Source organism: Scyliorhinus torazame, chromosome 15 (genome assembly GCF_047496885.1).
Source record: "Scyliorhinus torazame isolate Kashiwa2021f chromosome 15, sScyTor2.1, whole genome shotgun sequence".
NCBI lineage: Eukaryota > Metazoa > Chordata > Chondrichthyes > Carcharhiniformes > Scyliorhinidae > Scyliorhinus > Scyliorhinus torazame.
The window spans coordinates 197,900,886-197,915,589 of record NC_092721.1 but is presented as its reverse complement, the minus strand read 5'-3'; the positions used below and the strand labels follow the sequence as shown (position 1 = coordinate 197,915,589).

The following is a 14,704-nucleotide window of genomic DNA, read 5'->3' as shown; positions in this document are numbered from 1 at the left end:
GAGGGCACTGTACATTAGCAAGGTGCAGTGCGGCATTGTATATCCAGCGAAGCTGAGGGTGACTTACAAGCTCAAGGACTTTCATTTTGGAACGGCGGAAGCAGCGGAGGAGTTTGCGAAGGCAGAAGGACTGTGGCAGAACTGAGAAATTGATAAATGGCCATGTGCCGATGTAACCTCATGACTGTATTTTCTTCTTTTTTGTATCACTGCGCGCGGGTGTAGGGGCTAAAGGAGCCAATGTTATATATATTTGGACAAGGGAAGTGATGGGACTTTCACTCGAAATGAGGGCTCTTTGGGGTGTAGGTGGATATGCGGGGTTTGTGTGCTAAAAGGGGATTTCTGGGCTTTCCTAGGGCCGGGCAAGGGGGAAAGGGACCCGGGCGGGGGCCTCCACGCTGGCCGGTTTAAGCCGGCCAGTGAACGGGAGTGAGGTGGGGGGGGGGGGGAGGGGCGGGGCTGCGGCCATCGGAGCCTGGCAGAACAGGGTCCGTGTGGTCTAGCCGGGGTGGAAGGTTGGGGGGAAGGAACCGAGTTTGGGGGAGGAGTTTTACAAGAGACAGTGGACGGGAGGAGTTGGAGACTGGGGGCGGGGGGGGGGGGGGGGGGGGGGTGTTTACAACTCTTGAGTATCATGTACGGTACTCTTTCAGAGGCTGGATGGCGTTGAGTGGGGGGGGAGGGGAGGGGAGTGGGCTCTATAGGTCAGTGGTGACCATGGGCGGTCCCGGACTCCTTTTTCTTTTTCTCCTTTGTTTTCTGTTGCCACCGTGGGAGGGTTTGTTTTATTGGATGCATATATTGACAGGTGGGCTGTTGTTTGGGGTGGTGGGAGGATGGGATCGTTGGTATTTTTAAGGGGATTGATTTTGTATTTGTTACCGTTTACTGTTTGTGGGTGGGGTGTAAATTTTGAAGGAAAATGTGAAAATGGAGAATAAAAACATTTTTAAAAAAAAACAAACCTACTCTTCATTCCAGGCAACATCCTGGTAAATCTCCTTTGCACCTTTTCCAAAGCTTCCGCATCCTTCCTAAAAGTAGGCGACCAGAACTGCACACAGTACTCCAAATGTGGCCTTACCAAGGTTTTGTACAGCTGCATCATCACCTCATGGCTCTTCTATTCAATCCCTCTGTTAATGAACGCGAGCACACCATAGGCCTTCTTCACAGCTCTATCCACTTGAGTGGCAACTTTCAAAGATCTATGAACAGAGACCCCAAGATCTCTCTGCTCCTCCACATTGCCAAGAACCCCACAGTTAACCCTGTATTCCGCATTCATATTTGTCCTTCCAAAATGGACAACCTCACACTTTTCAGGGTTAAACTCCATCTGCCACTTCTCAGCCCAGCTCTGCATCCTATCTATGTCTTTTTGCAGCCGACAACAACCCTCCTCACTATCCACAACTCCACCAATCTTCGTATCGTCTGCAAATTTACTGACCCACCCTTCAACTCCCTCATCCAAGTCATTAATGAAAATCACAAACAGCAGAGGACCCAGAACTGATCCCTGCGGTACGCCACTGGTAACTGGGATCCAGGCTGAATATTTGCCATCCACCACCACTCTCTGACTTCTATCGGTTAGCCAGTTCGTTATCCAACTGGCCAAATTTCCCACTACCCCATGCCTCCTTACTTTCTGCATAAGCCTACCATGGGGAACCTTATCAGATGCCTTACTAAAATCCATGTACACTACATCCACTGCTTTACCTTCATCCACATGCTTGGTCACCTCCTCAAAGAATTCAATAAGACTTGTAAGGAAAGACCTACCCTGTCTCGGATCGTGTTTTCGGGATCCTTAAGGGGGAGGGGGAGCAGCCCCAAGTCGTGGTCCACATAGGTACCAACAACATAGGTAGGAAAAGGGATAGGGATGTAAGGCAGGAATTCAGGGAGCTAGGGTGGAAACTTAGATCAAGGACACACAGTTATTATCTCTGGGTTGTTACCCGTGCAACGTGATAGCGAGACGAGGAATAGGGAGAGAGAGGAGTTGATCACGTGGCTACAGGAATGGTGCAGGGGGAGGGTTTCAGATTTCTGGATAATTGGGGCTCATTCTGGGGTCGGTGGGACCTCTATAAACGGGATGGTCTACACCTGGACCAGATGGGTACCAGTATCCTGGGGGGGAAATATGCTAATGCTCTTCGGGAGAGTTTAAACTAGTTCAGCAAGGGCTTGAGAACCTGACTTGTAGCTCCAGTATACAGGAGGTTGAGAGTAGTGAGGTCATGTGTAAGGTTTCAAAGTTGCAGGAGTGTACCGGGAGGCAGGAAGGTGGTTTAAAGTGTGTCTTCTTCAATGCCAGGAGCATCCGGAATAAGGTGGGTGAACTTGCGTCATGGGTTGGTACCTGGGACTTCGATGCTGTGGCCATTTCGGAGACATGGATAGAGCAGGGACAGGAATGGTTGTTGCAGGTGCCGGGGTTTAGATATTTCAGTAAGCGCAGGGAAGGTGGTAAAAGAGGGGGAGGGGTGGCATTGTTAGTCAAGGACAGTATTACAGTGGCAGAAAGGACGTTTGATGAGGACTCGTCTACTGAGGTAGTATGGGATGAGGTTAGAAACAGGAAAGGAGAGGTCACCCTGTTGGGGGTTTCCTATAGGCCTCTGAAAAGTTCCAGAGATGTAGAGGCAAGGATTGCAAAGTTGATTCTGGATTCGAGCGAAAGCAAGAGGGTAGTTGTTATGGGGGACTTTAACTTTCCAAATATTGACTGGAAACGCTATAGTTCGAGTGCTTTAGATGGGTCCGTTTTTGTCCAATGTGTGCAGGAGGGTTTCCTGACACAGTATGTAGATAGGCCAACGAGCGGCGAGGCCATATTGGATTTGGTACTGGGTAATGAACCAGGACAGGTGTTAGATTTGGAGGTAGGTGAGCACTTTGGTGATAGTGACCACAATTCGATTACGTTTACTTTAGTGATGGAAAGGTATATACCGCAGGGCAAGAGTTATATCTGGGGGAAAGGCAATTATGATGCGATGAGGCAAGACTTAGGATGCATCGGATGGAGAGGAAAACTGCAGGGGATGGGCACAATGGAAATGTGGAGCTTGTTCAAGGAACAGCTACTGCGTGTCCTTGATAGGTTTGTACCTGTCAGGCAAGGAGGAAGTGGTCGAGCAAGGGAACCGTGGTTTACTAAAGCAGTCGAAACACTTGTCAAGAGGAAGAAGGAGGCTTATATAAAGATGAGACATGAAGGTTCAGTTAGAGCGCTCGAGAGTTACAAGTTAGCTATGAAGGACCTAAAGAGAGAGCTAAGAAGAGCCAGGAGGGGACATGAGAAGTCATTGGCAGGTAGGATCAAGGATAACCCTAAAGTTTTCTCTAGATATGTCAGGAATAAACGAATGACTAGGGTAAGAGTAGGGCCAGTCAAGGACAGTAGTGGGATGTTGTGCTTGGAGTCCGAGGAGATAGGAGAGGTGCTAAATGAATATTTTTCGTCAGTATTCACACAGGGAAAAGACAATGATGTCGAGGAAAATACTGAGATTCAGTCTACTAGACTAGAAGGGCTTGTGGTTCATAAGGAGGAGGTGTTAGCAATTCTGGAAAGTGTGAAAATAGATAAGTCTCCTGGGCCGGATGGGATTTATCCTAGGATTCTCTGGGAAGCTAGGGAGGAGATTGCTGAGCTTTTGGCTTTGATCTTTAAGTCATCTTTGTCTACAGTAATAGTGCCAGAAGACTGGAGGATAGCAAATGTTGTCCCCTTGTTCACGAGGGGGAGTAGAGACAACCCCGGTAACTATAGACCAGTGAGCCTTACTTCTGTTGTGGGCAAAATCTTGGAAAGGTTTGGAAGAGATAGGATGTATAATCATCAGGAAAGGAATAATTTGATTATAGATAGTCAACACGGTTTTGTGAAGGGTAGGTTGTGCCTCACAAACCTTATTGAGTTCTTTGAGAAGGTGTCCAAACAGGTGGATGAGGGTAAAGCAGTTGATGCGGTGTATATGGATTTCAGTAAAGCGTTTGATAAGGTTCCCCACAGTAGGCTACTGCAGAAAATACGGAGGCATGGGATTCAGGGTGATTTAGCAGTTTGGATCAGAAATTGGCTAGCTGGAAGAAGACAAAGGGTGGTGATTGATGGGAAATGTTCAGACTGGAGTCCAGTTACTAGTGGTGCACCACAAGGATCTGTTTTGGGGCCACTGCTGTTTGTCATTTTCATAAATGACCTGGAGGAGGGCGTAGAAGGATGGGTGAGTAAATTTGCAGATGGCACTAAAGTCGGTGGAGTTGTGGACAGTGCGGAAGGATGTCACAAGTTACAGAGGGACATAGATAAGCTGCAGCGCTGGGCTGAAAGGTGGCAAATGGAGTTTAATGCAGAAAAGTGTGAGGTGATTCATTTTGGAAGGAATAACAGGAAGACAGAGTACTGGGCTAATGGTAAGATTCTTGGCAGTGTGGATGAGCCGAGAGATCTCGGTGTCCATGTGCATAGATCCCTGAAAGTTGCCACCCAGGTTGAGAGGATTGTTAAGAAGGCGTACGGTGTGTTAGCTTTTATTGGTAGAGGGATTGAGTTTCAGAGCCATGAGGTCATGTTGCAGCTGTACAACACTCTGGTGCGGCCGCATTTAGAGTATTGTGTGCAATTCTGGTCGCTGCATTTTAGGAAGGATGTGGAAGCATTGGAAAGGGTGCAGAGGAGATTTACCAGAATGTTGCCTGGTATGGAGGGAAGATCTTATGAGGAAAGGCTGAGGGACTTGAGGCTGTTTTTGTTAGAGAGAAGAAGGTTAAGAGATGACTTAATTGAGACATCCAAGATGATCAGAGGATTGGATAGGGTGGACAGTGAGAGCCTTCTTCCTCGGATGGTGATGTCTAGCACGAGGGGACATAGCTTTAAATTGAGGGGAGATAGATATAAGACAGATGTCAGAGGCAGGTTCTTTACTCAGAGAGTAGTAAGGGTGTGGAATGCCCTGCCTGCAACAGTAGTGGACTCGCCAACACTAAGGGCATTCAAATGGTCATTGGATAGACATATGGACGATAAGGGAATAGTGTAGATGGGCTATAGAGTGGTTTCACAGGTCAGCGCAACATTGAGGGCCGAAGGGCCTGTACTGCGCTGTAATGTTCTATGTTCTACCACTCACAAATCCGTGCTGACAATCCCTAATCAAGCAGTGTCTTTCCAGATGCTCAGAAATCCTATCCCTCAGTACCCTTTCCATTACTTTGCCTAACACCGAAGTAAGACTTACAGGCCTGTATTTCCCAGGGTTACCCCTATTCCCTTTTCTGAACAGGGGCACAACATTCGCCACTCTCCAATCCCCTGGTACCATCCCTGTTGACAGTGAGGACGAAAAGATCATTGTCAACGGCTCTGCAATTTCATCTCTTGCTTCCCATAGAATCCTTGGATATATCCCGTCAGGCCCGGGGGACTTGTCTATCCTCAAGTTTTTCAAAATGCCCAACACACCTTCCTTCCTAACAAGTATTTCCTCGAGCTTACCAGTCAGTTTCACACTGTCCTCTCCAACAATATGGCCTCTCTCATTTGTAAATACTGAAGAAAAGTACTCGTTCAAGCCCTCTACTATCTCTTCAGACTCAATACACAATCTCCCACTACTGTTCTTGATCGGACCTACCCTTGCCCTAATCATTCTTATATTTCTCACGTGTAAAAAACATTAATGTTTAACATTTGTTAAACATTAACTGGCAGTCCTGTGACTGTTCATCCATGTTTCTAAAAATAAAGTAAAAATTACGGTCTATTGAACCAAGTTCCATTCTGGGACCTTCCTGTGTCGTAGTAACATCAACTGGGATCGTAGTGGGGGTGGCATGTGACACAGTGGATAGTACTGGGACTGCGGCGCTGAGGACCGGTTCGAATCCCGGCCCTGGGTCACTGTCCGTGTGGAGTTTGCACATTCTCCCCGTGTCTGCGTGGGTTTCACCCCCACAACCCAAAGATGTGCAGGTTAGGTAGATTGGCCACGCTAAATTGCCCCTTAATTGGAAACAAAAAAAAAAATAATTGGGTACTCTAAATTTTAAAATAAACAAAAAAAACTGGGATCGTAGTGAATATATTTAACGCTGGGATGGACAGATTTCCGATCTCAGGGAATTCTGGGATATGGGAAGTGGGCGGGAAAGTGGAGTTGACGCCCAAGATCGGCCATGATCGCAGTGAATAATGTAGCAGACCCGATGGGCCGAATGGTCTATTCCTGTTCTTGGTCTCGGGGTGAAGGGAACTTATTTCCATTTGTGGGTAAGTCCAGTGCAAGCAGGGTCAGGAATAGAAAACAGAGCATTTAAAAGGAATTTTTGTTTTGCAAAAGAATGTAACGGGAATGTGGAATTTGCTTTGACGTGGAGAGCTGGAAGCAGCATCAATGTATTGACGGAAACGGGAAGCGAGAAAGTGATTAGTGTGGATGAGGCTAATGTGGAGAATAAAGACTGGCGCAGGCCGTGGGTGGGCTGAATGGGTGGTTTCCGTGTTGGGAGTTCTGTGAAATCCTTCCTGCACTGCTGCACATTGTTTGCTTTTATTTGCTGCTGAGATCATTCGCCTAACGTGCATGCAGTGATAGGGTGGAGGTATTGGCACTGGGAATGCTGGTGGGATTGGCAGCATGGCTGACGGTGGGGCATTGGTGAATGCGATGTTGCTGTGGTGATGGTGGTGATGCCATGGTGATGATGACATGGTGGCATTGCCTCCAACGGGCGCTCAGGGCCATTCAGGGAAACAATCCGTATATTGATGCCTTCCCCTCCCCTGTTTCCGGAGTCCCAGACATGGCTGCCCTTTCCTTGGGCAACTCGACAAGTGACCCATCCTTCAAATGGCTCAAGTTGCGTTTTGGTGTTGGGAAGAAGCTGTCACAGCTCTACACCGACCCGTGATCCTGTCACATGGCGGTCGCCACCGGTACACGGATTTGGGAACAGCAGTAACATTGATTCCCTTCCTTCCTCTCGTGGGAGGTGAGGGGTCAACAGAGGCTTGGGAGACCCTCCTCTATACTCTCCCCTCACTCCTCACCCAACCATGATGGCCCTGGAACAGCTTTCTTGAATCTCTGGAAACCTACCCTGAAAATGTCCAGCTCGTCCATCAATTCTTCATTTCCCACAGTCTCTGGATTGTTCCACAGAGGGCCAGAATGGGATCGATGGGCTGAATGCTCTCCCCTGTGCAATAATGACACTCTGAGCTCCTAGGCTGGAGCTTCAGAATTCATCTCTGGTATTATTCACTTGTCGGCTTTATTGAGCTCTCTGAGATCTGAGAATACCTCCCTGTCTCATTTCTCTTCTATCCATTTTTCACTGCTATTCTTTTCTCTCTGTCACTCCATCTCACGCGCCCTCTTTCTTGCACGTCCTCTCCAACGTGTGCCCCCACCTCACCCACTTGCGCTCTCTCTTTCTCTTCCCTTTTGCTCTCTGTCTCTTTCCCTCTCTCCCTCCACTTTCTCTTTTCTCTTTCTTTTTGCTCTGCTCTCTCTTTCCTTTCTCGCTCCTTCCCCCCCCTTTCTCTCTTTTTTCCCCTTCTCTCTCTTTCCCCCGTTCTCTCTCTTCCCCCTCTCTGTCTTTCCCCTTTCTCTGCCTCTCTTTCCCCTCTCTATCTTTCCCCTCTTTTTCTCTCTTTCACTCTTTCTCTCTCTTTCCCCTCTTTCTCTCTCTCTCCCTCTCTCTCTTTCCCCTCTCTCTCTTTCCCCTCTCTCTCTTTCCCCTCTCTCTCTTTCCCATCTCTCCCTTTCCCCTCTCTCTCTTTCCCCTCTCTCTCTTTCCCCTCTTTTTCTCTCTTTCCCTCTTTCACGCTCTCTTTCCCCTCTTTCTCTTTCCCCTCTTTTTCTCTCTTTCCCTTTTTCTCACTCTTTCCCCTCTTTCTCTCGCTCTCTCTTTCCCCTCTCTCCCTTTCCCTTCTCTCCCTTTCCCCTCTCTCTCTTTCCCCTCTCTCTCTTTCCCCTCTTTTTCTCTCTTTCCCTCTTTCGCACTCTCTTTCCCCTCTTTCTCTTTCCCCTCTTTCTCTCTCTCTCCCTCTCTCTCTCTTTCCCCCCTCTCTCTCTTTCCCCCCTCTCTCTCTCTTTCTCCTCTCTCTGTCTTCCCCGCCCCCCTCTCTCTTCTCCCCCTCCTTCTCTCCCTCTCTCCCCCTGTTAATTGCCTTGAACATCAGTCACACTGTGTCTTTAGAGCTGTTAATCTTTGTCTGGATGCACTCTCATTGCTCCAGCCGCTGCCACTCCCAGCATAAACCTTCCTCAGTAACCTATCAGTGCACTTTGTAAGCTGCACTCTGACACTCCTACATACTTCCACCTGCGTAAACCTAACACCAAGATCCAAATGATAAATCACGATGATAAAGATTAACATCACATAGCATTGAGGTATAGCCTCCCGCTCCAACCCATGTCCTGTTCTGGTGTGTGAGGGCTCCGATGACAGAATATTGTTTAATTTGGTTGATAAAGTTTCTGTTGGGGATTTTCCCTGTGTGGCCTGATGCAGTTGGAATCACTCACCTTTGGTTGCTGGTGTGAATTAAAAGGGCTACTCATTACGACGGAGGCCCTCAGCTGTACAAGTTACTTTAATTTCCAACCTATGCTCCTTGTTGTGTTTGTTTTTTTATGTTTGTGGTGGCCTTCACAGGGAGCTGACTCTTAACGAGCCGCCTCGTACATGCTGGTCTGGGATGTGTGGACACCCCAGCCTGGTGACGCAAGTTCACGTGGTCTCTGCGAGTGGATTGGCCCAGCAGGACGGCACAACAGGTATCGTGCGCGATGTCTCCCCTTAACGCTGTGACCGAGATCTCCAATCATGGTGCATCCACCAACCTTTGCCCCTTGACATTCAAAGGCGGAACCCCCCATTATCAAAATCCATTGACCAGAAATTGAACTGGAACGGCCATATAGGTACTGTGGCTTCAAGAACAGGTCAGAAGCTGGGAATCCTGAGGCCAGGAACTCACCTCCTGACTGCCCAAATCCTGTCCACCATCGGCAAGGCAAAAGTCAGGAGTGTAATGGAATACTCGCCACTTGCCTGGAAGAGTGCAGCTCCAACAGCACTCAAGAGGCTTGACATCATCCAGGGCAAAGCAACCCACTGAATTGGCACCCCACCCACCACCTTAAACATCTTTCCCTCCACCACTAACGCACAGTGGCAGCAGTGTGTACCAACTACAGGATGCACTGCAGCATCTCACCAAGAGTCCTTCAATAGCATCTGTCAACCCGCCACCTCTACTACCTAGAACGACCAGGGCAGCAGATACATGGGAACACCAGCACCTACATGTTCCCTGCCTTGGAAATACATCCCTCATTGGAACTCCCTTCCTAACAGCACTGTGGGTGTACCTGCCCCACAGGGACTGCAGTGTTTTGAGAATGCCCCACCACCTTCTCGAGAGCAATTAGGGATGGACAATAAATGTTGGCCCAGATAGCAACACCCCACATCCTGTTAAAACTCTTAAAAGCAATGTTGCTAACTCTAGTTAGATTGGTGTATTCCCAGTGGTTTCACCACATGGCCAAAACCCTCTTCGTGCCCCATTTCCAATATTTTTATAACCAACAAATATTAATATTGAATGAAGAGCAATTAATGGTAATTGCTCAAGAGGCAGCACGGTAGCCTTGTGGATAGCACAATTGCTTCACAGCTCCAGGGTCCCAGGTTCGATTCTGGCTTGGGTCACTGTCTGTGCGGAGTCTGCACATCCTCCCCGTGTGTGCGTGGGTTTCCTCCGGGTGCTCCGGTTTCCTCCCACAGTCCAAAGATGTGCGGGTTAGGTGGATTGGCCATGATAAATTGCCCTTAGTGTCCAAAATTGCCCTTAGTGTTGGTGGGGTTACTGGGTTATGGGGATAGGGTGGCGGTGTTGACCTTGGGTAGGGTGCTCTTTCCAAGAGCCGGTGCAGACTCGATGGGCTGAATGGCCTCCTTCTGCACTGTAAATTCTATGAAAACCATAATCCATGAGGGACCAAAGGAATCTCTCTGTGTTTGAGAGAGGCAAATAGTCATATATAGTTATATATGCAGCAAGCATGGTGCAAGGCAAGGAGATAGACCTCCATGAACTACCACAGTGGGTAGCGATGGTTGAACCTGCACCGTTGGCATAATTCTGCATCACACAGTTGTCACCTCATCAACTGAGCTGACCGACACCACTCATCAATTCATCGCTTTAAAAAAAAAAAAAAAAAGTTTTTAACTCCCTTTATGATTTATTTTCTTGCTTGGCGGTATCCTTGGAGATTCATTTCGAACGGCTCCGGGACAATCGCGGAGCGCTGGCGATACTACAGGTGGCGTCACGCGTGGCCACACACTGTCACGTCAATGGTTAAGGCAGGAAGAGTGAGGGGAAACTTGGGTTTCATCACGAAAGGGCGTAATTGGGGGGATTGCGCAGAGACGACGGCATTGTGGTAATGTCACTGGCGCCAGCAATCCAGAGGTCCAGGCTAACACTCTGGGGGCATGCGATCAAACCCCACCACTGCAGCTGGTGGAAGTTAACTTCAACGAATAAGTGTTTGCAATTGGAAGCTGGTCTCCATAATGGTACCCCATGCAACTATCATCGATTGTTGTAAAATCCCATCTGCCTCCTTTAGGGAGGGAAATCTGCCTGGTCTGGCCTAATTGTAGCTTCAGACCCACAGCAAAGTGGTTGACACTTAGCTGGGATGGGTAACAAAATTCTGGCTTTGCCAATGATGCCCACATCCCATGATGTCCGACAAGAAATTTGGAGGTTGGGGGGGAGGTGAGGCCGTGGTTGAATCACCACTTCTGCTCACCGAGTGGTAATCCACCAGTGCCCAGTTTCCGTCCCAATGGAATGAGCATTGGATTGGATTTGTTTATTGTCACGTGTACCGAGGTACAGTGAAAAGTATTTTTCTGCGAGCAGCTCAACAGATCATTAAATACATGGGAAGAAAAGGAAATAAAAGAAAATACATAATAGGGCAACACAACATATTGAGCAGATTCTATAAGGGGGTAAGGGTGTCATTCACTGGATGTTGGAGCCCTTCCCATGATACCAAAACAGTAAACATTGCTTCAAGTTAAACCACGTCAGTAGACAATTCTGTTGCTCTGAACACAATCTCACATTGAAAGTGGTACCTAAGTCGGTAGGTCAATGGAGGATAATCTCCTCGGTTAACGTAATTAGCAGAGGAGCAGTCTGGGGCTCCTCTTCGAATGTGTCGTGTTTCTCGTTCACCCTAATTCACCCAAAGGTGGGCACAAGGTCCAAGGGATTTTAAGTGCCATTTATATATGGTGACAATCAGATGTTTTTGCCATTTTCATTAAAAAAACATTGTTGTGGACACCAGCACTTCTCGCACAACTGAGAAGGTGCAGAAAAAACTTTGCGTGATCGGTTCGAGGGATGGGGGACTTCAGCTGCACGGGGCACGATATACCGGCCCTATTGCGCCAGGATCGGGACGGGATGGAGCCGGTAGATCCCGGGAGAGGCCTGGGATCCCCGACGGGCATTACGCCCGAGATCTCGTGAGACATCACGATCAGGACCCCGCCCACAATGGGCGGGACCCAGACTCGCAGAGTTAAGTGAGTTTAAAGCCTCACTTAACCCTGCCGAAGCCATGTGGAACCAGCTTCCTGGATCACCGATGAGACCCCAGCCAGACCCCGTATAGCGCTGGTCCCCACAAAAGGAGACCAGCAGAACGGCACTTGGAGGGGTCTTTCAGGTGAATGGAGGCCATCAGGTGGCTAGTATCGGGGCAAGATTGCATTCTGGCACTGCCAATGCCACCTGGGCTCCTTGACACTGCCAGCCTAGCAACCTGGCAGTGCCACCTAGGTGTTAGCCTGGCAATGCCAGGGTGCCCAGGTGTCAGACTGGCAAGGGAACTAACATGGTGCCAGGCTGCCAATGCCTAGGTGGCCAGGTGTAATTTTGCCTGCACCAGGGATCGGGCCCGGGGTGTCCTATCCATATGAGGTGGGGTGCGGGCAGGGGGGGGGGTGGGGGGCACGGGCTGGATAGCCCCCTTATAGGTGAGTTGGGATATTGGGGTTCCGGGAGTCATGTCGAGTGGCGGTGGGGGGGGGGGGGGGGGGGGGCTTGAGAGATCGGTGCACCATTTTAAAATCTCTTCCTGCATTGAGGAGCTCTGGTGCAGGAAATGATACTAAGTGCAACCTTGGGGGTCATTCCCCGCTGGGACCCCGAAACACAACAGACTGCCGTTAGACAGTGCTACAAGCAGTGGGAACGCCCCCTCAAGTACCGCCCAGAAAAGACTCTATTGTTTTTGGGGCTAGATCGCCCCCTCAGATACTTTGGAGAAATTGGAGTGGTTTTCTTACGAAAATTGAAGTTTGGGATGTAGCAGAGGTACTCAAAACCAGGAGGGATACAAACCGGGGAAACTTCAGCAGGAATGGCCAGATCTGTGGAAAGAGACGGATTTGGTAGGTCTACCTGCCTGCAATAAATGTAGCGGACGAGGGGCAGACGTTTATTTTCCAATGGTGACTTTAGTCTTTCGTGGAATGTGGCTATCACTGGAAAGGCAGCGTTTGTTGCTCAAACCTGCAAGGCCATTGGATATGTTGCCACTGCGCCACAGGAGGAGGTTTTAGGTCAGATGAAGGCCAGACCAGGTAAGCACCAGCAGATTTCCTTCCCTAAAGGGGCAATAGCAGATGGGTTTCTTAATTGATGAGACTAGCTCCAGATTTATTAATTGAATTTTACTTTCACCATGTGCCGTGGGTGGGATTTGAACCCACGTCACTGTAATCAACGGATAAATATTTGAAGTGGGAAAAGCTGATCAAAAAGTAATGGGGTGTTTGGGAAATGGCATGGGGGTCATTTCAATTTTCCTTCCCACAATCCCCCCCCCCCCCGCCCCCCCCCCCCGCCCCCACCTGCGAATGGGATAGGAGTGGCAAAGAAATGAAATGGAGCCACTCTGATTGCCCTGGGGATACCTTCCTTCGTGGAGCATCTTCGGCCTAGTAAAACGTCCCAAAGACCCCCCCCCCCACAGGAGAATTAGCAACCAAAACATTGCTGACAAAGACTACCAGCTCGGTCAAAGAGGTAGGTTTGAAGGAGAGTCTTCAAGGAGGAGTGAGAGGTGGAGCAGTAATTCCAGGGTTGAAGGCTTTGGCAGCTGTAGGGATGGCCACCAAAGGGGGAGGGATTAAAATCGGGGGTGCGCAAGGATCCAGAACTGAAGGGGCACAGAGACCTCGGAGGGTTGGAGGAGATTGCAGAGATAGGGAGGGGGCGAGGCCATGGAGGGGTTTGAAATGGCCGAGATGCAGTCCTGCTGGTCAGCAGCTAGTACAGAAGATGACGTGTGAATGGGACTCGGTCATAATAACAAACCAGAACACTCAACAACCCCCCCCCCCACAACCCCAAGTCCTTGTGATGCAGTGGGCGAGGCTTTATAATTGGGCTCTCAGTGTGCTGGCTGTTTGGTAAAGTTGGGAATGTTTTAATGACCTCTGCCATTGTCCAGGTGCTGATCCGTATGTCATCATCCGATGTGGGAGAGAAAAGGTTAGATCGCCCATCCACAAGGACACGGTGAATCCCGAGTTCAACGTCAAGGGAATCTTCTACAGGAAGGATCCCAAAAAGCCCATTCGCATCGAGGTAAGAATGAATCGGTGTGCACCATCTGAGAACTGTACCCATCCTTCCCAAGACGTAGATTTCAGGATGCCGTGGGCACCTTGCCCATACGGCCCAATGCCCAGGTGAGGGCTGGTGCCAGATTTCCAAAGGCCAGAATGTGCATAGAATCTGGGCAGAGAAGGAGTCCATTTGGCCCATCGTGCTCCTAGCCAGTTAGTCCCACTCCCCATCCCACTAACCAGCCCCGCCCACTCGACCCCACCTCTACCTGCCACCATCTTGGCTGGTGACTCCCTGAAGTCAGCCTTGGGGACCATCTTGACCATCAAAGCCCCTCTCTCAAGTGCTCTCCAGAACTGTCACCCTACCCTGACTAAGCTTCCTTCACGCAGTGTACAGCAGAAGAAGGTCTTGGCATCGTCATCTTTTACCCTGGTTGGCTTATCTGAAACCATCCGTAGTTCCTGTTTTTGACTGGCAGGTCAATTGTTAAGAGAATCCGTGCCTATACACCCAGGGTTCTGTGCCTACTGCCACTCTGTTGGCCATGCCTCCGGGGGGGAGTGGTGGGGGGAGTTGGGGTTGGGGAGGTAGTTCTCTCGTCCCTGGGTCAGAAGGTTGTGGGCACAAGCATAAAGATGCTGTGGGAGTGCCACACTGTCAGAGATGCTGTCTCCCAGATAGGACATTAAACCTAGGCACATTCTGCCCACTCTGGTGGACGCAAAATACCCCCCCGGCACTATTTTTAACAGCAGGAGATTTCTCCCTGCAATTAATTTTTTAAATTTAGAGTACCCAATTATTGTTTTTCAAATTAAGGGGCAATTTAGCGAGGCCAATACACCGACCCTGCAAATCTTTGGATCATGGGGGTGAGACCCACGCAGACACGGGGAGAATGTGCAAACTTCACACTGACAGTGACCCGGGGCCGGGATCCGATCCCGGGTCCACGGCACCGTGAAGCAGCAGTGCTAACCACTG

The 14,704-nt window shown here is 49.4% G+C and overlaps 1 protein-coding gene across 2 annotated transcripts in view; it reads left to right on the top strand.

The window, feature by feature from the left end:
• The window catches only part of LOC140392103 (calpain-5-like), a 135,926-nt gene that overhangs the window by 111,852 nt on the left and 9,370 nt on the right, over positions 1–14,704 (top strand). For both annotated transcript variants that reach the window (XM_072477387.1, XM_072477388.1), the window contains exons 11-12: positions 8,698–8,819; positions 13,599–13,735. In XM_072477387.1, coding sequence (XP_072333488.1) covers positions 8,698–8,819; positions 13,599–13,735 — 259 coding nt within the window. The remainder of the gene's footprint in view (positions 1–8,697; positions 8,820–13,598; positions 13,736–14,704) is intronic.